Source organism: Puma concolor, chromosome A3 (genome assembly GCF_028749965.1).
Source record: "Puma concolor isolate L17-30 chromosome A3, mPumCon1.1.hap2, whole genome shotgun sequence".
In the NCBI taxonomy this organism is placed as follows: Eukaryota; Metazoa; Chordata; class Mammalia; order Carnivora; family Felidae; genus Puma; species Puma concolor.
The window spans coordinates 105,381,587-105,408,400 of NC_141669.1; the positions used below are offsets into that span (position 1 = coordinate 105,381,587).

A 26,814-nucleotide genomic window follows, 5' to 3' on the forward strand; every position below is an offset into this window, starting at 1 on the left:
TCCAAGTTTCAACTATTGTATGAATACTAGTTGAACTGTTTCTCAATTGCACAGGACCCTGGGGGCACATCCTCCTTGCTGGGGAAATGTTTATTTTGTAGTAAACAGAAGATAAGGGAATGCACTTTTTTTTTTTTTTTAATTTTTTTTTCAATGTTTTTATTTATTTTTTTGGGGACAGAGAGAGACAGAGCATGAACGGGGGAGGGGCAGAGAGAGAGGGAGACACAGAATCGGAAACAGGCTCCAGGCTCCGAGCCATCAGCCCAGAGCCTGACGCGGGGCTCAAACTCACGGACCGCGAGATCGTGACCTGGCTGAAGCCGGATGCTTAACCGACTGCGCCACCCAGGCGCCCCATGGGAATGCACTTTTAAAGTTTTTGCTAGGGGGACTCAGAATCATAACTAATACTGTAGTTGTTATCTTAGTTTGGGTCCTTCCAGAAGCAACCTCGATACAAGGGTTTAGGTGTACATATTTCAGAGGTGACCTTGACAAAGATCTGAAGGTATGGGAGAAATGTGGGAGGACAGGGAAGGGAAGGCTGCCAATGAAGGGTGTGTTATCAAATTACCACTGCTGGCAATGTGATCTTAACCTCTTGGGGTTAAGTGTCAGAGTCTGCCTTCCAGCATCTGAATATTAGGCCTGCTTCAATCAAGGAGAAAGGGATGGAGTGCTGACAGTGTCTGCTATAAGTGCCAAAGCTTATTTGACCCAGGTATCTAATATATACCCTGTACGATGGTGTGTAGGAAACAAACTCCTTCCTTAACAGGTTAGAACTACTTCTCTTCCCTACTATTAAATTGTTTTCATCAATTTCCACTGGAATTATATATTTAGCAAACATAATGGGTGTACATTTTGTAAATTTTTTGATATAATGTTATTTGAAATAATGTTATATTTATAACCAAAATGCCATTTATTCTACTACATCCTTAAAGAAGATTAAGGGGTTTATCCAGAATGACATGTAATTCATTGCAAAATAAAATACACCTTCTCTAGATAGCTCAGAATATTTATAGCTGTTAAAGCAAAAACAATTATTTGGTTACAAATTCTTAATTTGTGGATTGCTTTGACTTTGATGGAAATACCGACTTTCTCCCTGGGCCTCGAAATGTTGACCCCAAGAAGCAACTGCTATGATCTAGGTCTTGAAGGCAGCTTCCAAGGCTTGAGCTTTCTCTGTGATGTTCTTCTGAAAGGGCATCATGAAGTCCTCAAAGTCTACCTCATAAGTGAACCTCTCCCGCCGCAGCTCCCTTTTCCTGATCAGCTCTGCTGTTGTGGCTTCAGGACTCCAGATCTTAAAACAAACAACCATATCCAGAGCAGGCATGAATACGAAAGCCAGCCAAATACATCAGTATCCACACAGTGTCCAGTATGATTAACTTAAAACTATCAAATTTACTTCTAAATCTATTTTAGCTTATGTGTTCCTCTTACATGAGGAAGAGGAGTTACATGGGCATCACTAATTCTGATGGTGACTGTTTGGACATCTGTAATGCTTTTCAGTTACCTCTGATGATCCTCTGCTGTTCATTTTTGGGATGTCAAAACAAGGAAGAGATGGAATTAGAAGATCATTTGGGTTTGTTACCTTTATGTCTTATGGGGAAGTCATAAGAAAATTATTTTCATAGTAGAAGGAAGAGGGGGCTGGTGGTCTCTTATTCAGCATGGCTTGATGGGGATTGGCAAGACCACTCTTGTTCTCCAAAGATGTCTCCACCTCTTTAATTGTGGATATTTAGGAAGCCACTGAATAAATCCAGTGTTGCTTAGTATGAAACTCTCAAGTGAGATGGTAGTAAGAGTACTGGGGTCTGAGAAGTACCAGGAAAATGTGTCTATTGAACTTGTGACCAAATGGGGACAGGGAATGGCATTGACCAAAGAATACTTTAGGTTTTCAAGGACAACTAAAATGTTAATATAGAAATAGTAATAGAGGAAACCAGATATTGGAAGCTAAAGAAGGTAAACTTACTGAGTTGAAGCAGCAGGAATTGGCAAAAGGATACCTTCATATCATAACTGTGAAAGATAATCTTTGGACATTTGTTTGGGTGCTCTGCATGAAATGTATTTAGAAAATGATATGAGTTTACAGCATGTTATGAAGATCTTTCCAAAGTACTTACGCTCCGTGGAATAAATGTAATATCCACTTTCTTGGTATAACCACTGGTAATCAATGAATTGAGATAAACCACATTATCCTTATGCACTTTCTTTTCCTCTGATATGGCTGGTACATAAACTGATGAAAGTGGTTCCTGGAAATGAGACAAAAGAAAAACCAACCCTATCAATTGCAAAAACCTATATTACACTTTTTTTTATATTATTTGTTGTTCTGTATCTTGCTCTGAAGCCAAGTAAAAATAAAAATGTTGGGGCGCTTGGGTGGCTCAGTCGGTTAAGCGGCCGACTTCGGCTCAGGTCACGATCTCACACTCCGTGAGTTCGAGCCCCGCGTCGGGCTCTGTGCTGACCGCTCAGAGCCTGGAGCCTGTTTCAGATTCCGTGTCTCCCTCTCTCTGACCCTCCCCCACTCATGCTCTGTCTCTCTCTGTCTCAAAAATAAATAAACGTTAAAAAAAAAAAAATTTTTTAAAAAAATAAAAATGTTACTATATAAATTATAATTTGAAATGAAATAGAATATTATAACTTTGGATGGGGGAAGATAACTAGTTTGCTTTGTTTAACTCTACTTTATTAGTAGTATTGGTAACAGAGCATTTAAGTCTTCAAGATACCCATTATTTATCTATGGTCACTGATTAACTAGAAAAATTAAATTATCCTACTAAAATGATAATGATGTATGTAGTAGAAGCTTAGCTGATTGATCATCCTTCACCTCTGGCCATTCTTACTCTCGTCCCCTCCATGTTTATTACTCCTTACTGTTGATTGTCCTCCATGTTTGTTATAATCCCTTCACTCTCTTCACTTCCTACCACCTTACGTTTCTCCAACCCTTTCCAATTTCCAATTCCAATATTAGAGCTTTTCCTTTTTGAATTTCATCCCTGACCTATGTTTGCCAAGGATCACCAGAGATTCCTCCTGCTTCCCTAAAAGAAGCTTCTAGCCTACTTAGAAATGCACTTCAACTGATGAATGGATAAAAAAATTGTGGTTTATATACACAATGGAATACTACGTGGCAATGAGAAAGAATGAAATATGGCCTTTTGTAGCAATGTGGATGGAACTGGAGAGTGCTATGCTGAGTGAAATAAGTCATACAGAGAAAGACAGATACCATATGTTTTCACTCTTATGTGGATCCTGAGAAACTTAACAGCAGACCATGCGGGAGGGGAAGGAAAAAAAAAAGGTTAGAGAGGGAGGGAGCCAAAATATAGGAGACTCTTAAAAACTGAGAACAAACTGAGGGTTTTATGGGGGGTGGGAGGGAGGGGAGGATGGGTGAGGTGTATTGAGGAGGGCACCTGTTGGGATGAGCACTGGGTGTTGTATGGAAACCAATTTGACAATAAATTTCATACAAAAAGAAAAAAGAAATGCACTTGGGCTTCGCTGCTAATGACAAAGTCTTGATCTCTCAGTAATCTCTATGGGCAAAAACCTTAAACTTCTGCTGGTAGTTTAGAGGCACCCACATCACTCCAGATTACCAGGAACAGTCACTTGACACTTTTAAAACTTCTAGAGTCATTCTGCAGTATATCCAAGTCACAAGTGGCCCCATATCCCAGGGTTCATTGGTAGTCATTAGAATCCCTTAGGGGGTGCCTGGGTGGCTCAGTCAGTTAAGCATCTGACTCTTGATTTCAGCTTAAGTCATGATCTCATGGTTCATAAGTTTGAGCCCCACATTGGGTTCTGTGCTGACAGCACAGAGACTGCTTGAGATTCTCTGTCTCCCTGTCTCTCTCCCTCCCCTGTGCTCGCTCTCTCTCTCTCTCAAAAATAACCATTAAAAAAATAAAATTCCTTAGAAGGAAGGTAAGATGTGTAATGAAAAATTATGATACCATAATGAAGGAAAAACATGCTTTGCTTCATTCTTCTCACCCTACTTCCCTGTCTAGGGTGTCTCATCAAATCTGTATAACTCAGAACCAAATATATACATATCCAATGCCAATTCTTTTTTCAACATTCTAATTGTGTTTGGCTGAACCATCTTGGTTTTTACATGGATTTTATTTGCAATGAGCACTTTTTAGACTTTTCCATACTAGGAATTTCTTTGCTAGCTATTTCTTTAAAAGTACTGCATAATAGTGCTGACAATACGGGTTGTATATTATTGTGCCTATGCTGTATAACCACATGTACATAATGACACTGCCCTACCCCCCAACAAGTTTTTAACAGGTTCTAGTTACTAATGGGTAGTCCATTGCTTTTCTTACCTCCTCTTTCTTAATTTCAGGGCCTTCAGTCTTCATTTTAGGAGGTGGCTTGCCTTTCATTTTTTGATTTTCTGCTGGTTTTGGCAAGCTGTCCAGCTTTTCTTGAATCAAACTAATTATTCTATAGTCAGCATACGCCTTTGCAATATCCATGGCAGTGTGCCCTGTTCAAGACATAAATTCAGAATAACAATAAACAGATTGATAATAAGCCATGTAGAAAACCTCAGCACATCAGCCCTTAGCATACAGTAGTAAAGGTGATTAGTAAAGCAAATGGTTATATGTAGGGTCACAAAGCTAGATCAGATATTCTCTAAGGTGGACCCAGCTCTAAGATCTCATAATTTAAGGTGCCATTTACTGGCAACACAACCTTTTCTTGTTTTTGTTTTTGTTTTTTTTAAGCGTGTTTCTTAAAAAGTTGATAGGAAATACTGGCATGATATTTACATGTGAATATTTGATGGTTCTCTTCCCACATTGCGTACATTTCCTTTTGTGTGATAATTTTACATTATTCTCCCCTTCCCATGATATAAGGAGGTATATTCAAAAAGGCCTGAGGAAGCTGGTGTCACAGTGTGCTGTGCACATGGCTGGGTATTATGACACCTGTAATATCCTCAGGCAGACCTAAAACAATACTACCAGTGACTCAGAGGAAGCTGAAGCAGCCAGAAATATTAATGCTCTCTCAGATCAAAAGGAAGCAACAGCCTCCACTATAAGAAAATGATACCTCCAAGCAATAAGGTCAAATAGTTATTCAAATTTTTATTTATTCTTCAGGTGTGATATAAGCTAGGCCTCCCATTTATGTCCTAGAGAGAACCTCAAATTCAGGAATTTGTTCAGCTTTGGAAAGAATCCACATTCTATAGTCTTTAAACTATGTCATTTACTAGGAATTGACAGTTCTAACAGTGTGAAAACTCTGAACATTGGTGCAAGCCCACAAACTAATGCTTATAGGACTATAGTGAAATAACCACAGAAATTAAGAGTGGGTAATTAGAGGGGTGCCTGGGTGGCTCAGTCAGTTAAGTGCCCAACTTCAGCTCAGGTCATCATCTCACGGTTCGTGAGTTCAAGCCCCACATCAGGCTCTCTGCTGTCAGCACAACACTCAAAAATGAATAAACATAAAAAAAAAAAGAGTGGGCATTTAGAAATTTTTAGATATATTTGATAGAAGAATTTTCTGTCATTTTAATCTAGTGATTACAAAAACCCTTGTATTTCATGTTTTTTCTCATTTCATTTTCTAGGAAGTCACTTTTTCTTGTACTTTACACAAGTATCCGTCCATGACAGATTGCAAACATAAAGCACTGATCCTTTCACACCAGTGATTGAGAGGCACTCCACAGAAAACCAACTTGTGTACCATTCAACTTAGGCCTGCGTTTGCAGTAGTAACTCTCACAGGGAAATGTGGTCCTACAAGAATAGAATCAGAAGAGGTTTGGAATCTAAATTCTCCTTTTCTGACTGTAACTATATCAATGATATGAACACATACCTTTTCTATTTTCCAGTTGGAATTTAGCACCGATATCAAGTAGGTATTTTACAGTATCCAGTCTGCAGCTCTCAATAGCCCTAGTTAAAGGAGTGGTGTTGTTGATGGAGACTGCGTCTATCCCAGCTCCAGATTTTACAAGAAGCTCAACAATATCTTGCTGGCCTGTGTGGCATGCAAAATGAAGCGGAGTCCACAGGAAATTATCTGTTGCATTAACGTTAGCCCTATAAAATAAGACAGATGCACAAGCTAAATATATGGGTTGTTCCAAGCATTGGAGGCTGAACGTGCAAAGCCAGATTTCATACAGTTGTCCAGCTATAAACGAGGGAAGCTCTGAGTAAAGTTAAACTCTGTGCCATAATTTTTCTTGACTCGTGCTCTGCATTATCTGACAGTCTTAATTTTCTTTGCATAAATACACATTTTGTTTAGCTTTTAAAGGCACTTAGATCCCAGGGGTTATACTTTTTGCAAAGGTTAAAATTAGGGAAAATTATATAACTGGATCCAATGAAGGTAAAAGCTGATAGGAAATATAAAAGTCATGTTATTTCACTTTGAGTCTACTTTCTCTGAATGTTATAGATTTTTAAATGCACCTTCATTATTAAAATTCTAAGCATCTAAGTGTAGTATTTTAAATGTCAGTTCTTTTTAAAAAAAATTCACTGCTGGGGCACCTGGGTGGCTCAGTCGGTTAGGCGTACGGCTTCGGCTCAGGTCATGATCTCACAGTTTGTGAGTTCAAGCCCCGCATTGGGCTCTGTGCTGACAGCTCAGAGTCTGGAGCCCACTTCGGATTCTGTGTCTCCCTCTCTCTGCCCCTCTCCCGCTCATGCTGTCTCTCTCTCTCTCTCTCTCTCTCAAAAATAAGTATTAAAAAAATTAAAAAAAAAATTCACTGTCCAAAAGTTCAAATTCTCATTAATTACTTTATACTCCCTCTAGATAATATACAAATTTGAATACTTCTTTGACCTTCGCCCTTATAGTAATAATAATAATAATAACTTTTATCAAATATGCAATTGCTTTGCTAATAAGTGATTTACATATTTTAAATGATTTGATCTTGAAAATCTGTGAGCTGAGTCCTATTAGAGCCCCATTATAAAAATGAGGATATGGAGGCACAAAAAAGTTAAGAAACTTACCCCAGGCTATTCAGCTATGGTACAAGAAAGAATTAAACCTGAGAAGTTGCTTTAGATTACAAAGTTAAATAAAAATGTGATGCTTTGATATTTTAAAGATATTTACAAATGAACCATGGAGGTTCTGGAGGAGAGAAGGGACATGTCATCATGACCATTGTAACACTTGTTTAAACTTGTTAGGATCCCCCCCCCCAACACATACACAAGAGACAGATTAAAAAGCAACATGTAAAATGAATAAGTTCTAGAGATCTACCATACAATAGTGTGATTATAGTTAATGTATTGTACACTTATAATTTGTTAAGAGGGTAGATCATGTTATGTTTCTCCTACAATAAAATTCTTGGGGCACCTGGGTGGCTGAGTCAGTTTAAGTGCCTGACTCTTATTTCTGCTCAGGTCATTTCTGCTCAGATCATGATCTAGGTTTGTGAGTTTGAGCCCCTCAACCGGCTCTGTGCTGACAGTGCAGAGCCTGCTTGGGATTCTCTCTCCCCATCTCTTTCGCCCCCCCCCCCCCCCCACTCACAGGCAAGTGCATTCTCTCTCTCTCAACAATAAATAAATTTTAAAAATTATCTTGGTAATTTAAAATAAAATAAAAAGTGACCTACACACCATGTAGGTAAAGCTCTCTAGTAAAGCAACTTTGTGCATAGTTGTTATTGGCAAGCTATCTGTGCGTACACACATTCCCAGGTTCCCATTAGCCAACTTTCCCATGCAAGGTCTGTCTCTAATCTAGATTTCAGAAATGAAGCTCTTTCTTTGCCCTAAAATTCTGGAGTTGAATATAAAGACCCATGAAATTTAAACCTCACTCAAGAAAGAAAACCCACCCTTTTTCAAGAAGAAACTTGACAGCATCCATGTTTCCACTGGCACATGCAGTCATTAGTGGTGTTTTGTAATAATTATCCTTCATATCCACAGGTATTCCTGATTCAAATGCCTTTTTCAGAGAAGCCAGGTCTCCTGCCTTGGTGACGAAATTAATATTTGAAAATACCTTCCCTGGATCATCAATGTACCAAGCAGAGTCATCCTGAATGGGATGTTCTGGTGGATGGTCTCGGTTAAACCGATTGCAATCAGTTATATTCTTGTAGGTTTCAATCATGTAATAGGGTGGCCCGCCATCACTCCGTTGGGGAAATACGTGGTCAGGGATGATGCAGATTGGGAGGGGTAAAACAAACTTGCCTTTCTTTACCTTTTTGGCCATCCCTTTTTTCTTTTTCTTGGGCCCATATGATCCCAAGACATAAGCCTTGCTTAAGTATCTGGTTCCTTTAAAGAAATCATTAATATTGACCCCACCTCCCCGTAATTTTTCATGATATTGAGCTACCATAGCCAGCTGTTCCGAGGTCACAAAATCTTGCCTCTCCTCCAATGTCAACACGAAGTCCTCCTTGCTGACTGTCCCATCACCTCTGTCCACAAATGAAAAGGCTTCCCGAAGGAAAGTCTCATGTTCTAGCGACCAGTCATGAAGTCTAAGGGACCAGAGTGGATTCGGATTTTTGGCTCCTGGCCGTGCCAGTTTATTAGCAGTTCGCTCTGCCCGCCGTATTTCTTTGTTTGCTGCTTTGAAACCGCCTTCTTTGGCCACAGCTCTGGGTGTTTTATGATCTAAGTTCTTCCATTTCAGGTCACATCCTAGAACATGAAGCATCATTATTATGAATATTGCCCAGGCATCTGCATGGCTCTGCGAATGACATTCATCAAACCCTTTTCTTAATTTTGATCTATTAGTCAAAAATTTATCCCCTATAATTACCAAATTAAACTGTGATTTTTTTTTTTCTGTGAGCTTCACTTTGGTGAATTCTGAAATATGTTTCCAATTTATGTTCTCTGCCCCTAAAGAATTAGGACATTGATCCCTATAGATATTTGAAACAAATATCATTTTGGCATACTTGCTAAGCAGACCTGCTACTAAAAAAAGAAAAGAGTGAGGGTAATATTTGAATATAGAAAGAAGCTGGGTTCAGATAGCTTACTGGGCCATTAGGAACTCAGAATGCTGCAGCTGCTTCTTTTTGAATGATTATGACTGCAAACCTATGTACGATCTTAAACTGTATTCCCCACAGAATCCATTTAATTTCTATTGATCTGCTATTTTGTGATAAGGTCATGTGAACAACCTAACCCAGGAGAAACCAATTTGTTCATCGAATCTGAAAGACTTCCAGTATTACATTTGTGCAAATCAGACACTAAAATTCACTTTCCTTCTTGGTCCCTTCCTTAAAATGATGACACCAACATTACACGTAGGTATTCCCCAAATAAATAAACTTCTCCGGGTACATTGGAGAGTCGGCTTAGTGCCACTGGGAAGGTTGTGCTGTCTATAGTAAGTGTCTTGAGACATTAAAAATCCGTTATGTATATAAATAAGTCAGACAATGAAGAAGCTCTTTCTAGTGTTTTGCATCTAGAAGAAGCCTCTCCTGGTGCTTTGCCAACATCACATAATCAAAGAAGATTGCTCCCCAATCAGTATGTCTACCAACGAAAATGTACAGGTGGCTGTGTGCAGAAATAAAGCATGCCCTGCCAATACTTCATAGTTGTATTCCTTGTCAAAAAGAAAATTAGTCACCAGTGCTTTTGAAGATTGATACTTCCTTTGGTATTGTCAAACTGAACATTTTATACTAAGACTGATAATTTTAGTAGTGATAGAAAAACTCAAAAAGAGTATTATGAGAATAAGGATTCTAAAATTTCTATATTAAACAGTGACTTATCGAAAAGGGGGCCTGAGGCTGGTCTCGACAGTATAATTCCATAGCAACTTCAAGAATGCTGTTTTTATTTAGCTTTTTCGCTTCTTCAAGGTGTCGAGGGGTTTATCTACCATCTCCCAAGCCACTGCTTCTATATTCACCCCTAAGGATCAAAGGATCTTAAAGCTGTTTGATCTTGCCTTCTTATGCTCCCAGTTTCCTCCTAGTTAGAAACCTTTATGTGGATAAAAGTTTCCAACATCCCAGCTTAAAGATCTGAAGGCGTTTTTTTCTCCTCTGGCCTTGGGACTTTTTATCTCCTCCCTTATAATAAGTAAATACAGATCCATTCATTCCCTTTGTGACTTATGATCTGTGGTCGAAGGTACTCAACTTACAGCTAGTGTGGGCTGACAAGCCAAAGGCCCATGAGAAAGAGAACTCTCCTGGGGTGCTTCCCTAGAACTGTTCCCAGCTCCCTGCTTCTGCCCTTGCATATGACACTCACACTGCTTACCGGGACTTGTAAATTGCTCTAGCAACAGGAAGAAGATGGTTTAATGTGGGAAACAGTCCAGCCTTCACATTTAAGTATAGAAGACACTAAACCCAAGGAGTTAACTCAGAAAAGATCATTTAATTGTTAATGCATTGTTTGTTGTTGCTCTGACTGCCTTAGATCTAAGATTCAAAAGGTGAACATGCAGTTGGTAACACTTCTGTTATGGAATTAGGTCACCCACATAGGATCTAGTGAAGTGGTTGTACCTCCAAACATGCAAGAGAACTTAGAATACTTTCAGCCACTTGTTTTAGAAACACGGTTTAGGGGCACCTGGGTGGCTCAGTCGGTTGAGCATCCGACTTTGGCTCAGGTCGTGATTTCATGGCTTGTATGTTCGAGACCCACATCGGGCTCACTGCTGTCAAGCCTGTCAGTGCAGAGACTGCTTTGGATCCTCTGTCCCCTTCTCTCTCTGCCCCTTCCCAACTTGTGCTCTCTCTCTTTCTCAAAAATAAATAAATCTTAAAAAAGAAGAAAACATGGCCTAGTCTTATGATTCTGCCAGGAAGATGAAACCTTTCTGTGTCATTGGGCAAGGCCTTTGGCGTGGCCTACGCTCTGGCCAAATGTGCTTCTCAATTTGCTTTCTGTGACTTTCTCCCAGGAGTATATAGATGATAGAGAATGTGCCTGGTGATGTTTGTCCTAATAAGAAAGCAGTTAACATGTTAAAGTTGAAGAATTGTCTTAATCTGGGCAGATCTTTTGTTTTTAGAAATAAATTATGTTAAAAATGCAATATCAGGAGCGCCTGGGTGACTCAGTTGGTTAAGTGTCCAAATCTTGATTTCGGCTCAGCTCATGATCTCATGGTTCATGAAATTGAGCCTTGCACTGGGCTCTGTGCTGACAGAGTGGAGCCTGCTTGGGATTCTCTCTCTTCCTCTCACTCTGCCCTTCCCTATGTGTATGTGCACACACACTCTCTCTCAAAATACATAGACATTTGAAAAAGAAAAAAAATGAAATGTCAGAATAAACTGCTGATAGTGACAAATGTGCAAACAAGACTGATGAGACCGTTTATGGGGCAAAAGTTGCATTTGATACATGTTCCTTTCTTTATTTGTTAAAAGTGTTTATTGGGGGACGATGGGGGGGAAGAGTAGGAGTTTGTATAAGTTCATAAAAAGTAAACGTGAATTCGTTATTGCACTATTAGTTACGCAAGCACATTAGTTTATTTATGTTAGTGGTTACAATATAGGATCTCTATGTCTCAGGGACTCCTGAGATTCTCTGTCTGTGTAGAGGACAGAAAAGCAAAAGTACTTTCTCTGCTGTATTCTAGAGTCATAGGGCTTTAAGTTTTTGCCTATTACTCAAACTGGGAAAAAAAAAAGCAAAAAACCAAACCCATTACTACAACGTTCAGCAGAATGCAGTTCCACTTTTCACAAAGTTAAAAACTTGTAATGTACTTTAAGTTAGCATGTAATTGATACCAAATGGATCCAGATCTTTAAACTTAATTGGCTAATATTCCCATTTTAAGGACTACATTAAGCTATACATGCATAGTTTATATTCCTAAATTAATATATTAATATATTAATTAATTTATTAATATATTAATATATTAATAATTACCTAGAAGCTAAAGGTAAACCGAAAATAAATTTCAAATTTTCCATGAAAATTTTCATTTTATCTTTCTCCCTAAAATATTTCCCCTATAATTTCAAATGATTTAGGAAAGTTATCCTTGACACAATTGAACAATTTTTTAATGAAATAATTAAGAATGCAGACTAAAAGACATAGTTTTCAGGGGCGCCTGGATGGCGCAGTCGGTTAAGCATCCGACTTCAGCCAGGTCACGATCTCGCGGTCCGGGAGTTCGAGCCCCGCGTCGGGCTCTGGGCTGATGGCTCAGAGCCTGGAGCCTGTTTCCGATTCTGTGTCTCCCTCTCTCTCTGCCCCTCCCCCATTCATGCTCTGTCTCTCTCTGTCCCAAAAATAAATAAACGTTAAAAAAAAAAAATTTTTTAAAGACATAGTTTTCAGTGTTCGTTCTTCAGATTGGTGGACATTTTTAAAAGGACTTTAAAAACTATAAGCATTTTAATAATTAGCCGACGTATGAACAATCCTCTTTAGATTTAAAAAAAAATTTTTTTTTAACGTTTATTTATTTTTGAGACAGAGAGAGACAGAGCATGAACAGGGGAGAGGCAGAAAGAAAGGGAGACACAGAATCGGAAACAGGCTCTAGGCTCTGAGCTGTCAGCACAGAGCCCGACGCGGGGCTCGAACTCATGGACCGTGAGATCATGACCTGAGCCGAAGTTGGACGCCCAACGGACCAAGCCACCCAGGCGCCCCAATCCTCTTTAGATTTTTAATGACAACTTAAAAACATTTCAGAAAATGAGTTTTCATCACTTTAAGACCTGATTCATGATTTCACAGAAGGTAGAGTAAGAAAAAATTTTCAATTTTCTTTCTACATATATAACTGAGGATGGGTTATTGAAAAAGATACGCAACTGACAAGTGGCAGGCCCAAACTGTCTGCTCATCTGCAACATGGGTAAATCATAACTGCTTTAAACATAAAATTGCTAGACACTTTTACCTCGCTGAGCTATATATTTGCAGCAATCTGCAAAACCGCCCATGGCAGCATAATGAAGTGGTGTGTTCCCATTCAATGCAATCAGCCCCATGTCTCCCTTGTAAGCAAAAAGCAGCTTCAATATCTGCAAAATAAACAGTGGATATAGTAGAGGAATAGGAACATACATTTATTGCATGAAGACTGACACCCCAACTTGTTATCTAATAGTTACTTATGCTACATGTGGCTATTTAAAATTAAATCGAATTAAATAGAAAACCATTAAAAAAAAATCCAGTTCCTTAGTTTCACTAGCTGTATTTCAAATGCTCAAAAGCCACATGTGGCTACTGTATTATATGGTACAGATATACAACTTTTTCACCATTGCTGACAATTCTATCAAATAGCTTTGACCAAGAGTTTAGAAAATTGGATACTCATGTAGGGCATGCTATCTTGGTGAATTCTAGTAATTCCAGAAAGCATCAGCCTATAGAAAACATTATCAGGGAAGCAAAGTCTTTACCAAATGTGACTTCTATTGTGATGTATATTTTTATTGTGGGGACAAGACTCAATGACAGAAACAAAGGTAGCTATGTAAAAACTCAGAAAATTGAGTAAAGAAAGTTTAGACGTAATTCAGAATTAAAAAAAAATAGGATAGCATTGGTTCCTATTTCGTTTCTGCAGTGTCATTGTACCTATGAGATATCCTTCACTGGTATGTCCAGATAACCAGGATACTTAAGAGTTTAAAATTTAGGTGAGTCATTAGATGCACACAAAAACTCAGGGAGATAAGAGTTTGTTGGCATTGTTCTCCCACAGTTTGGTCAAGCCATATTTTGAAGATTCTGATATGTAATGGAGGCAAAAAATAAAAAAGTCCTGATTGGCAAAACTTTTAATTTGTTATAGTTAAGAATACAGAAAAACATTATCAGTAATGTTAAATGAATAAACTTAGCAAGCAGATAAAACTGAAGGGCTAGAAAGTTTTTAAAAAAACATTTGATCTGAAATATAATTTTAGAATTATCTAGGGAAATCAAGACGGTAACTTCGAAAACATTCTTAGTGTAACCTACATGATATTAAAACAATTTGTGAAAAGGCGTGAGCAACAGATTTTAAAGCAAAGGGCAGATTATTACATCAAAAAAGCCTCCTTTGGCAGCAAAATGTGCAGCGTGATGTCTCTCATTGTCAAAGGCATTCACTTCACCTCCTCTTTCCAATATCCCTCGGACTAGCTCTAGCACTCCTTCTCTTGATGCTTCCATTAAAGCCGTTCGACCTGTGGACTGGATGAGAAACAGATCAAATGCCGGTTATGCTTGTTATCTTAAATCACTTATTTCGTATAAATATGGTCTAAATCCATTTGGCCTTAGATTCACACTGATATGTTTAGTTCTCTGTATTTTTATTGTTTTCATGTAACAAATAGGAAAAATGAAGTCAGCTGGTCCATGTAGAAGAATTCGAATATCAGAGTCAAGGTCATACCAGATGTCCCTGTGAGAAATCAGGCTATAAAATGCATTTTTTTTGTAAAGAAAGTAGAGCAAAAGGGGGGGAAAGAGGGTAAAGTATATGCTAAAATTAGGTTATAGGTGTTTTCTAATGAGGAAAAAAATTGATTTTTTTATCATCTGGAAATGACTATTAAACAATAAGAAAACTCAATAAAATTGGCCAAACAAGGAAAGGGGGCAAGATAGATACAGGAAACAGCAGGACTACATGTTTTCTTTCCAAAAAGATACATTTTTATTAGGCATCAGTGGTATCTTTTCAATTTTTGTCTAATGATCTTTTACCATTATGCATAATAAATACCAATTTTCCAAACGTAATTAGGAAATAGACTGTGGAATCATGGCAATATAAAGATAATGAAAATCTATCATCTTAAAACACTGTGAGTAGAAATGAATAGTCTATAAGCTAACAGGATAATTTTACCATAATTAAATGCGAAAATTACACTACTGAGCGTCTATAATTAAAAAAAAAGGAATATATATATATATATAATCACAGGAATAGTCATACTGAGTTGATAGCATTTGGATTGGCTCCTTTTTCCAAAAAGGTCAGGCACATATCTTTAACATCATGTGCTTCTTCACACGCTCTAAGGAATATCGGCTTTCCTTCACAGGTAGAGTTGTTGACATCTGCACCATGGTCCAGGGCAATCAATGCACAGCGATAATGCCGCTTAGTAGGCAAAATGCAGTAAAACAAAACACCTGTAGAAAAATAGAATCCCCAGAGAGTATTTAATTAAGTCTCCATGTATTTGAACCAGATAGCAAGGAAAAGATAACAATTTTGAAATCCATAATTGGCTAGCTGAAGGTGGTGGAGCAAAGGCATAGTTGCCTTGCTTTTTCCTTCTGTAACCAACTGAAATACCAAGACCGAGAAACAAAAGAAGAAAGTCAACCTTTGATAGAATCAGAAAACAGTTACAACCAAATGCGATCGGACCTGGTTCAGGGGAAGAATCAGAGTGCTGATATGTGAGCCCTTGTCAACCATGGGTTCTTGCAGCCTATACCCCACATGCAGGACTGTGGGTGCTGGTTGGTGGGTTGCTGTGTCCCCTCTGAAACCGCAGAGTGACAAAGGAGGTGGTACTGGATGATAAAATGTGCAGACCAGCCATGTGTAGCGGTCAGTATAGCAGCACTGAGAAGACAAAGTACATGACAAAGGGCTCTACCATTTTGGCAAATCGTTTTGTTCCAATGAATAAAGGAAAATGCTAAATCCCCCGACCCAGAATTTATGACATATAGGTCCTCAATATAATTCATGTCAAAAATGTACTACAGATCAGAGGTATTGTAATCTAGGCAAACAACAGTCAGGCTCCAAACTGACTTTGTAATGACCTTATTCTAAACAGGCTTCATTCAAAGAGGAACAATAAGCAAATAAAAAACTAGCATGTGACCTATTGGGGGGAGGGGGGGTAAGATACTGAAAGAAAGAAACCTGATAGTAAAAGCTAGGCAAAAACTACATACTAGGAAAACTATACCATGTGAAAATTATTGACTGGCCTATTTCTATGATAGCAAAGAAGCTAAATATAACTTTTTTCTTCTAAAATAAAAGTACAAAGATAGGCCAAGACCTTTAAAAGAAGGGCTGCTAGGACAATAGAAGATAAATAGAAGGAAAAGATGAAATTAAAGCCCGCTGAAGTTAGGAAAGAAATGGTAGAGGAAACTAAAACCACCAAAGAAAGGGAAGTCAAATTGGAAGCAGGAAAAAGGAAAGCAAAACCATCATCCAGGATGTGTAGGAAAAATACAAAAGAACTAAGGAGAATGTCACAGATGATGGAAGAGTTGAAATGGTCTAGAGGCAAAGGAGAGTGAACATGTATGTAATTGGTGTTCAATAATAAAACACCAAGTGGAACAGAAAAAAAATGGAGATACAATAGAAAAAAACTTTCTTGAAGTGAAAACCTGAATTTCAAGATTAAAAAAGCATACTTGGGTCTCAGGAAAAATGGATTAAGAAAAATCAATGAGGCATGCGTATGTAAAGCTAGGTAGAGAAGGTGTCCTGTGAGCATCTGGGTAACAGTTCAGATCCTATCTATAAGAAGCAAAAGTCAGTCTGGCCTTGAGATTTTGCTACTGTAATAGTCCATGCTAGAAAATAACTGAAGTGTATCTACAATATCACCTGAGAAAGAAAGTAAGGAGTTTTGTACCTATCAAACTGTTGTTCACATATAAAAGCAATGGACATGTAAGTTTAAGGATGCAAAAAGTTATTGTACTAATCTCTTCTTTCATAGCAAAATATTAATGAATACCATGTAAACTGCTACTTTAATAAACAAAGGTTTAAGTATATATAAAGCTATCAAACTTGCCATTAACCAAAAACAAGCATCCAACTGTGGGTTTCGGCTTCACAAGTTTGAGGCTCATATTGGGCTCTGTGCTGACAGTGCGGAGCCTACTTTGGATTCTCTCTCTGGCCCTCCGCCACTTGTGCTCTCTGTCTCTCTCAAAATAAGTAATTAAACTTAAAAAAAAAACCCAAAACAAAAAAAACTCAGTTCTCTTCCCAAGAAAAAAGACAGATGTTAACTAGATTTACTGTGGTGATCATTTTGCAATCCATACAAACATCAAATTATGTGTACACCTGAAACTAATATAATGTTTATGTCAAACATACCTCAGTTTAAAAAAATCAGTAAATAATCGGGGCGCCTGGGTGGCTCAGTCGGTTAAGCATCCGACTTTGGATCAGGTCATGAACTTGTGGTTCATGGGTTTGAACCCTGCATCAGGCTCTGTGCTGACAGCTCAGAGCCTGGAGCTTGCTTGCTTCAGATTCTGTGTCTCCCTGTTTCTCTGCCCCTTCCCCACTCATGCTCTGTCTCTCTCTCTCTCTCGCTCTCAAAAATAAACATTAAAAAAATTTTTTTAAATCAGTAAGTAATAAAAATAGATAAAACTACCATTCCAACAACCAAAAAAAAAAAAAAAGAACTAAAAACAGACCATTAACCTTAGAAAATATAATACACACAACAAGAAAAAGAATATATAGACCATATAGGAAAATACATTTATACAAATTTATTTATATATTTTATAGTAAATATAACTTCATAATATAAAATAAATGACAGTTCTGAGGCCAAACCTTTGGGGCATCCAGATAAATATAAATTGGGTAAATTCTACCATTAAATAAAAATCACAATTTATATAAAATCAAAATCTAAATATATTTCATATAAACAGACACATCTAAAATAGGGTTACTCAGAACAGTTAAAACAGAAAGATGGTCAAGGACATGGTTGAAAATAGAAAATCAAAGATACAACAAGTCATATGAGGCAAGAGTGGACCAAAACAACAATAAACAGCAATGCGATCTAGAAATACCAGAGGCTGAATTCATTACAAAAGGCCCTAAGGCACTTATGAAATAGATATTTTATAATGATGGCATGCGTAACTCCCAGTCAAAGTCTATCTGGGCTGACTCTTTAAGCCACAAAGAACATGAATCAAATTCTAAAACTGAAATGGAAATAAAGGGAAAAAAAATGGTGGAGAGTCAAATTTGCATACTGCATGTAGGACTGGGTATGCATTCCTATAAATGGGAGAACCAATGGAATGGGGGCTCTAAGGAACTAGTCTAGCTTAACCCTTAAAGGGAAGACAGTATTCCATTCTCCAGAATAGACAGACACTAATTAATCCCCAAGGACATAGGAAAGAGTTTTGGCTTAGAGATTTACCTTTTCCATATTCTGCAAAATTGTTCAAAGTACAGTTTAGCCTAGAGTATGTCCCACATCCTTCTAAAGATCCAGTAAGTATTTTAACCACTTAAATGTTTGCTTATCTTTTAGGAAAAATGTCCAGTGAGGCATACATCAATCCCTGGAAAATAGGATGTTAATGACCAAGACTATGCAAGAAGCAAAACAGTTTGACAAGTGAGAGGACAACTAAGGGATGTGCAAGGTGAGCTAGATGTGTTGAACTGGTGAAGACAGGGCATTCACTCAGTGCAGTAAGCCTACCATGGGTTACACAAAATCAAGTCTCTAGGGGGCTGTACTAACAAGGTTATGTGTGCAACAAGATTTGTACTTGTCCCAAGTTTTGTTTTCTATCTTTAATTCTTCCTATGTGATTTGTCAGATTATTTTCTCATGCATTCATCTTCCAAAACCTTGACAAGCTTAGTATTAATTTGAATGAGCTTAGATAGTAGCCATATGGCTATTGCATTTGCTACAAGTATTCACTTAACCCTGTTTCTAATTTTACTTGTTCAGTTTTAATTTTGCAATTTTAGATTTTTATGATATAAAATGTCTCAACCTTTAAAAAAAACATTTATTTCAAACTCTGGAAGGTAAACTGTTCTCCATTACAGTGTTTCCCCAAAGTACATTCCACAAAACTCCAGGTATATAAGATGCAATAAGGAAAAACTATTTCAAGGGTCAAAGAAATATGGAAAATATCCCTGTATCTAGTCTGACAAATGTGAAATCAACATGTCTCAATTTGTTTTATCCAATGGTTCTCTAATGAATTTGACAGTGGAACCAATTTTGCTTGTAACCCTTATCAACATCTCAGCAATTCAGTGGTCCATGGAACACTTTGGGATATGATATTCTACAGAGTTTTAAGAGGCTTTTTTTTATTCAGGATTTAACATTTTAAAATGCATTTGACCCCTGAATGCATCCGAAGTTCATTTCGTTATGTGGTACTATTAAGTAATTAAATGATTGTTCCTTTTCTTTGTCCTCTCTTATTGTTTTAAGCAAGTCACTTATCAAATACCAAGTCTGGAGAGAATTACAAAAGCGGATTTTGTTCCTGTCAGAAAATATTAACATTAAAAATGGGATTTATTTCTCCAGTGTGGGACTGATGTTAATGGCTTTGTACTTGAAGCAACTCCTTGGGACAACTGATTAAATCTACCAATTTATATTAAGCCTGGTGGTAATTTTCTTGGTGATTTTCACAAGGCTGTGTCAAGTCCTTCTGGAACTTTGAGTTATTTGGGCCAGAAGCTCCCAAACATGGTCTTGAGATGTGATTAGGGAGAACAGAGTAGAGAAGTGGGGGCTATCTCACCTAAACAATAAAGGAAATGACATGTCTCAAGTTTTAAGTTCTTTTTCCAAATACAATTAAATTGACCCTAGAACATTGGAGTTTATGCTGGCATCCACCTTAGTCCTTCCAGTTCCCAACTATAACCCCCTTTCTACGTCAGACTGCTGTTGAGAGGTGCCAAAGTCCTTTTGGAGCCCAAAAGAACATTATTTGATGTTCTAAAGTATCAAAAGGAATAAGAATGCTCTCCCTCCTCTTTTGTCTTAAACAAGATTTTTATATCTTATAATCGATGATTATGACTATGGTAATGACAATATATGTGAAAATTCTCCACATTTAGGAAAGCCACCAAACATAGATTAATCTAACTCTAACTTTCTTTTTAAATGAGAAATCTCTCAGATCTTGTCTCCCTAAGATCTACCCATACTGTTTTCAAATTATGGGGAGACAGTGTCCTTAGGTACAAGAGTGAGAACCTGGCTCTTCACTTAAACCCATGAGTCTTTCACTTCTACAGTTGGAAAGCAAAAATGCACTATTTATTGATTTCTGGCTACAAAGTAGATTGCATCTGTTGGGCAGAATGCTGGGATTTTTACCTTTTCCTTCATTATCAACTATACTCATGTCAGCCTTTGCCTTGGCTAATATTTCCATGGACAATTCATGACCCAGTTCTGCAGCCCTCATTGTTGGAGTACAGCCCATCTTGTCTTGCACATCAGGATGAGCACCAAGGCTAAGGAGAAAGCTGACCATATCAATGTCATTGGAAATTGAGGCTAAGTGCAGAGCACTGTGTCCATTGACCGGTTCTGTAAAATTGATTAGTTCAGGGTATCCAAGCCTGATCAACTTCTCTATCTGCTTCATGTCTTTGTTCCGAACACACTGAAGAACTTTGTAGATCTGCAAGTTCTCAAGTCTCTTATCTGCTAAAGCCATACTCGACCACCTTCTTGAAGATGCTTTTCTGGACCAAAACAAAACTATAGCAACAAAAACAAAAACAGAAACATACAAAACTCAAAGTTAATTTTGTCATCTGTATTTTGATTAGATAGTAATATTTTATACCTTCCCTTCTGAGAAGAGAGGCTGTTTCTTACGAAATGATATTACCATAGTTTATGGCAACTGACTTCATGAGAGTATAAATTACACATAAATACAAAGGACATACAGTTAGCATAAAGTTAAAATATTTCAAAACAAATCTTTCATCCTAATTAATATCAGCCTTGCTGTGAAGCTTTCTTGTTAATTTAATTTCTTGTCTCATTTAATCTTCCTTCCTTGACACAGCCTCCCCATTTTAGCCACAAAGAAAGTAAGGCTAACAAAAGTGCCAAGGTAAGGTTTCATTTTCCCACTACATGGCTCTGTTACCAGCATGCCCCTCAACAGAGACCACACAGGTTTTAGCAGTTAACAAGTGTTAAAAAAAGAACATGTAGAATTTTGAGGTGCTTATCATAAGGAGGAATCTACTGGATTCTGTGAGATACCAAACGTGATTACTGTGTCATCTTACATGGGAATGAGGTAGGTGAACGGTTGAGAGAGAACTGTAATTTTCATAAATAATCCCACTGTTACATCGTAATGAGCATTCTAATATGAAATGTTATCTCCTTTCATTTATGGAAAAACAATATTTTCAGTTGAGTCAGGCTAGGTAGACCCAGCTTGCTTTTCTTTCCTCACTTTTTCTGGGAAAAGAACCCCATTATCATATTGGAAATCCATTCCAGATCATATAGTACTGCTATCCTAGGCCAAGTCATTGCCACAGACTTCTAATTTGTCTCACTGCTTCTACAACAGATCCCCTAGCTTCCTTTCTCTGGTCAGTCCTCAGAAACATCTTTTAAAAATGTATCAGATAAAGTCAAGCAACCTTTGACCCCCAGCATTTTGTATGGATCTGCCCCTTCCATCCCCTATGATAGCAATGAGTCAAAGACCAAGGCTTAGTCTGTGTGTGAGCACATGCTCAGGAAGGACATCAGCCAGTCAGCATCCTAAGGGACCCTTCTGCCAGAACTATATGGACAGACTACTGTGTGCTGATGCTGTTAAGCAGTAGGGTGGGGTGCTGCAGTTGCAGGAACCATGTTGGCAGTCAGGGAGAGTGTGTGTTACAGAGACTGAGACTTAGGGCAGAGGTTGGGACTCAGTTGTGCCAGAATTCACCCACCACTTTAATCCATGCAACATGTTAGTTAATGCAGCACTAGCTCAGGGTTGCAGAAGTAAATATCCTCTCCCCACCCCCACCCCCCTTAATTTTGTATAAGCTAGTTAGCTGAGTTTCTGTCCTTTGCAATTGAAAAGATTTCATCTTACTACAAAATCAGAAACTGTATCATCTTTTCTTCCACAAATCTGCTCCCTCACCTATATTCCCTCTGGCAATGAGTTGCACTTTTGAACGCTTGCTCCTCTTTAACTATGTCTCTCTAGGCAACCATAACATCTCCATTGCCTGTTCTTGTCCTACCTCACCACCCACTCTTCATTCTCCTTTGCTGGCTCCCGTCTTCTGCCAGAAGCCTGTTGGGGTGACCAGGGCTCCGCCCTCAGGACTCTTGTCTATTCTCACACATTGCCCTGATGGTCTCATCCTGTCTCATGACTTTCATGCCAATTTGAGGTTTCTGAATATTCACTCTCTGACTCTCCCCAGAGCTCCAAAGTGATGTGTCTACCTGTTGACTCTTCATTCTCACAAGGAACTTTAATAGGCATATAAAATATAAAACATCCAAAGCCGAACACTTGATATCACCCTTTCTCCAATTCTCCCTACTTGCAGTAATGGCGTCACCATCCATCTGTCTACTCAGATGAAAATACTCAAAGTTATTCTTCTTTCTTTCCTCACAGGTCCCCTACTCTTTAAATCCACCAGCAAACCCCATAACTCTACCTCCAGAATATATCCTCACATCAATTACCAGTGGTGCTATCCTAGGCCAAACCCTTGTCACAGCTTCTAATCTGTCTCACTGCTTCCTCAGCAGCCCTGCAGAGCCATTCTTTATTCAGTACCCAGAAAAAGCTTTGTTAAATGTAGATTAGACAAGCCTCCACCCCGAACATTTTAGTATAATGTTTTTTAATGTTTATTTATTTATTTATTTATTTATTTATTTATTTTTTTTAACGTTTATTTATTTTTGAGACAGAGAGAGACACAGCATGAATGGGGGAGAGGCAGAGAAAGAGGGAGACACAGAATCAGAAGCAGGCTCCAGGCTCTGCGCCATCAGCCCAGAGCCCGACGCAGGGCTCGAACTCACGGACGCGAGATCGTGACCTGAGCTGAAGTCGGACGCTTAACCGACTGAGCCACCCAGGCGCCCCAATGTTTATTTATTTTTGAGACAGAGAGAGACAGAGCATGAACGGAGGAGGGTCAGAGAGAGGGAGACACAGAATCTGAAGCAGGCTCCAGGCTCTGAGCTGTCAGCACAGAGCCCGACGCGGGGCTCGAACTCACGGACCATGAGATCATGACCTCAGCCAAAGTCTGACGCTTAACCGACTGAGCCACCCAGGGACCCCTAATTATTTTTAATATAAAGAAAAATTGAATACCCATATATCCATCAAAGATCCTACCATTAATGCTTTACCCGCTTTCACTTATCTATCCATCCCTCTGTCTACTCAGCCATCTATTTTTTGATCCATTTCAAAGTAAACTGCACACATATTCCAGCAGGCAATACCCTTAACTGGAGTTCAATATTTGTTTACAGTTCTTTTTTTCCTTTTTGTCTTTTGAATATGAAATGTCCAATAATTAAGGGTTCCATTCTATAAGTTTTGACAATTGCATACATCTATGTAACCCAAACTCCTATCAGGATATAGAACATTACCAGAAAGTTCCAGAAAGTTCCCATGCCAGAAACTTCCCTCCAAACTATTTTTTAAAAGCAGTTCAACAGATTTTCATTGTAATCAGAATAAATCTAAACCCCTCCTGTTGATCTTTTAAGAACATTTTCTCTGCCTCTGTGATCTTACTTTACTCCGACCTCCCTTGATAAGATGACCTCCAGCCACACTGACCACCTTTGTGCTTATAGAACAAAAGTGCATTCCTGCCTCTGGAACCTCTTGTTCCTTCGGCCTGGAGTGTTCTTAGCTCAGAATGTCTGTTGGTTGGCACTTCTCACCATTCAGACAGCAGCCACCTTGTCACTTCATCTCTTTCCTTTCTTTATAATGAAATCAAGCACTTCTGTATATTATATTTCTATGGATCTGTAGATATAGATATATTCAATTTATATACTGTGTGACTTCCCCAGTAGTATAGAGCCTTCATGGAACAGAAGTTTTATATTATAATGACCTTTATTTCTCCATCACCCAGAACCTGACTCATGTGGGGCATTCAAGTAATGGTTGCTACATAAACGATGACTGAAAGTTTTAAGATTGAGGAGTGGAAGAAACCAAAGAGAATGCCCAGGTTTCTAGTTTGAGCAACTGGCTACCTGTGTCTGAGCTGGGGAGTGCAGGACACAGTCAGATTGGTCAAAGAGTATAGACAGTTATGCTTTGGCATGCTGAGTCAGAATCTACATAGCAATATGGAACACAATTCAAGAGAGAGATCTAAGCCTGGTCTACAGGCAACTGTGGGGTTTTCAGTGGCTGCAGGCTCCCGGGAGACTGGGTGAAGGAAAGGAGGAAAGAGTGTCAGGGAGAAGGGTGAGCATCACTGTCAAAGGCATGCTGCTGCCTTTTCTCCCCATTCTTCTGCCTGCTGTTTTTTCTTTGTGCTTCCTCCTCTGCCGCTGGGACATCAGTCATCACACAGCTTGTGGCTTCAATGTCCTGTTTGCTGTAGCCCCTCTCTTCCCTTCTAATCTGTTTATAACATGTGGTCGACTAGGAGACCAGATAATGCAGCTGCTTAGAACCATGTGTGTAAATAGGCTCCCAGTAAGTCCTGAGCTGCCCCACAAGTCACCCACTTGGCCTTTGCTCCATGCCTTGGTGATATTTACTTTAGCAGCTGCTTATGATTTATTAGTACCAGCCATATCCTAGTTAGGTGCAGTGTCATACTGCATACGTAGGCACAACGTACACAGGAATAGGATACAGTGCTTCCAAATAGCTCCTTGACTATCCTGAATCTATGCCACCTCATTTGTGTGAACAGAAACACCCTAATCAGAGACTTCAATGCTTTCTCTGAGGCACCCACCCCTAACAAAGAATTAGCAGCATGAAGCATGTCCAGTCAAGCTACAGTGATGAATTCCACAGCCCGCAGGCCAGCTCTACAGCTTGTACTCTTCCAGCCAAAGCCCCAAAGTGCTGGGGAGAGAGCAGTTCCCCTTCTCTGTCCTTCACAACCTACTGCCAAGACTGAACAAGAGCCTCACCCCACTGAAGGAAGTAACAGAAGTCCTGCCCTCTAGTTCTGAGTTCTTCAAAATTGTGAAAGCATCTCTGATCTTCAGGGGAGTCATCATGTATACACACACCCCAACATGTACACTTTACCTCTGTATGATGGCTTAGCCACCCTGGCATACCCCTATCTGATCATCTATATGGACAATCTCAAGAGATAGTGGAATAGAACAGGGTTTCTTCACCTGAGGTCCATGTTTGGGTCTAAGCCCTCTAAAATTATATGACAATCTGCAGTGTGTGTGTGTGTGTGTGTGTGTGTGTACAGGTACATTTTTCCCCTGTGGAGGAGAGATCCACAGAACTCATCAACTTCTCCAAGGAGTCTATGACACAAGGGTGGTTTGCTAAAAAGAGGACTGGAGGGAAACACACTGGGAATTTCCACACAGTGGAAAGAGTGTGGGATTGCAGGTGGGGAAATCTGTTTTTGTTGTTTGTGACTCCCTCCTCCCCTTCTCTGCAACATTATTTACGTAAACTGGTTGCAAAAACCTGGACATATTATCTACTTGGTTTGTGCCTCAGTCTCTTTATCTGTGAAATGGGGATGACAGTACCCACTCGAGGGTCCATATGAAGAGGAAATGAGACAATTCTAGTAAAGTACTTAGCAAAGTCCCTCAGTGCAGGCTCACTATGAATAAATCAAATGTCCGTGGGTTTCAACTCCCCCAGAAGCCACGGTGTGCATTTGCAGGGTTCTTTACGGTCCCTTTCAGTTTTAAGTCTCAGAAAAATGCGGTAGGGGAGAGGGGTTAAGAAGTAACTTCAAGGTAAAGGCCAGGTGGCAGGGAGCAAGGTGCCAAGCTCACCTGTTAGTCGTGGGGGTGATCAGGGGCGGCGGTTGTGCCTCTGTCTGCTGGGGCGCCCGGCGGCCCAGGCCCTCGTTCTCTGCCGCCTGGCGCGGGCCCCAGCCGCGACCTCGGGCTCCCAGAGCCCGGCGTGGGCGCCCAGCCGTGAATGGTGTCTCCTTGGGCAGAGCAGGCGAGCCGGCGCGCGGGGCAGCAGGGAGCGGACGTGTGTGTCCATGGGCCCCGGGTCCGCCGGGGGCGAAAGCGCCGCCAGGTGAGAGCGCAGGGGGCGGGGTGGGAGCAGCGGTGACTAGGCTGATTGTGAGCTTCGGCCACGCCCCGCCTCGCTGCCAAGGCAACCGCACTGGTGCGCGGCGGGGCGGGGCTCCGAGCCCCGCCCCGCTCCACCAGGTGGCCTGGTCCCCGCCTGGTGGCCGGCCGCTCCGGGATGCTGGAGGAGGGCTCTGCAAGCCCAGCGCCACGGATGGCAGTGACCTTGCTCCCAAGGCCAGGACTGCAGCTGTCTTTCTCCCTTCTTTCATCCTCTTCTCCCACTCCCCTGCCCTCATTCTGAAAAGCATTGTATTCGAAACGTAAAGCTCCTATAGTAAGATCAACCAACCAATTAAAATATAGAATAAAATAATTTTATACATAAACTTAAATGAAAAATATAATATAAAATGAAAAAAAGTTACTTGTCAGAGACAACTGCTGTTGATTCTGGTGAATCTTCCCAGAATTTTTCTTTGCATGATCCAGGATGTATATAGGCTTAAAAATATTTATACACAAATGATAGCAAATAAAACAAGGAGATCAGTTTATTTCAGGGCCTGGGGGTGCGCGCTAACATCCCAGCCCCCCAAACACACTGTTTTTGCAGGCAAATTCTGACAGCTTTTTAATGTGAATTCAAAACATGTATGCTT

At 39.5% G+C, this 26,814-nt stretch overlaps 1 protein-coding gene and 1 long non-coding RNA gene across 5 annotated transcripts in view; one reads left to right on the forward strand and one right to left on the reverse strand.

Annotated features, from left to right (window-relative positions):
• Positions 1–26,814, forward strand: part of LOC147582636 (uncharacterized) — a 152,759-nt gene that overhangs the window by 29,570 nt on the left and 96,375 nt on the right. Inside the window, exon 3 of one of the 2 annotated variants that reach the window (XR_015249371.1) lies at positions 18,404–18,518. This is a non-coding gene — a long non-coding RNA (uncharacterized LOC147582636). Of the gene's footprint in view, positions 1–18,403; positions 20,481–26,814 lie in introns of those variants that run through there. The other variant, XR_015249370.1, reaches the window with a different exon arrangement.
• On the reverse strand, positions 908–26,219 carry ANKEF1 (ankyrin repeat and EF-hand domain containing 1). Of its 3 annotated transcripts, XM_025932292.2 has the most exons (10): positions 25,904–26,219; positions 20,243–20,632; positions 15,046–15,245; positions 14,142–14,291; positions 13,000–13,123; positions 7,949–8,771; positions 5,944–6,170; positions 4,419–4,582; positions 2,166–2,300; positions 908–1,321 (listed from the first exon to the last, which is right to left on the reverse strand). In XM_025932292.2, exons 2-10 carry the CDS (start codon positions 20,586–20,588, stop codon positions 1,163–1,165), a joined length of 2,328 nt encoding a protein of 775 aa, XP_025788077.1. In that variant the 5' UTR covers positions 20,589–20,632; positions 25,904–26,219; the 3' UTR covers positions 908–1,162. The 3 variants fall into 3 exon arrangements, with proteins under 3 accessions (XP_025788077.1, XP_086557814.1, XP_086557815.1); XM_086701688.1 differs by lacking the exon at positions 20,243–20,632 and having other exon boundaries at positions 25,904–26,216; XM_086701689.1 differs by lacking the exon at positions 20,243–20,632 and having other exon boundaries at positions 15,032–15,245; positions 25,904–26,216.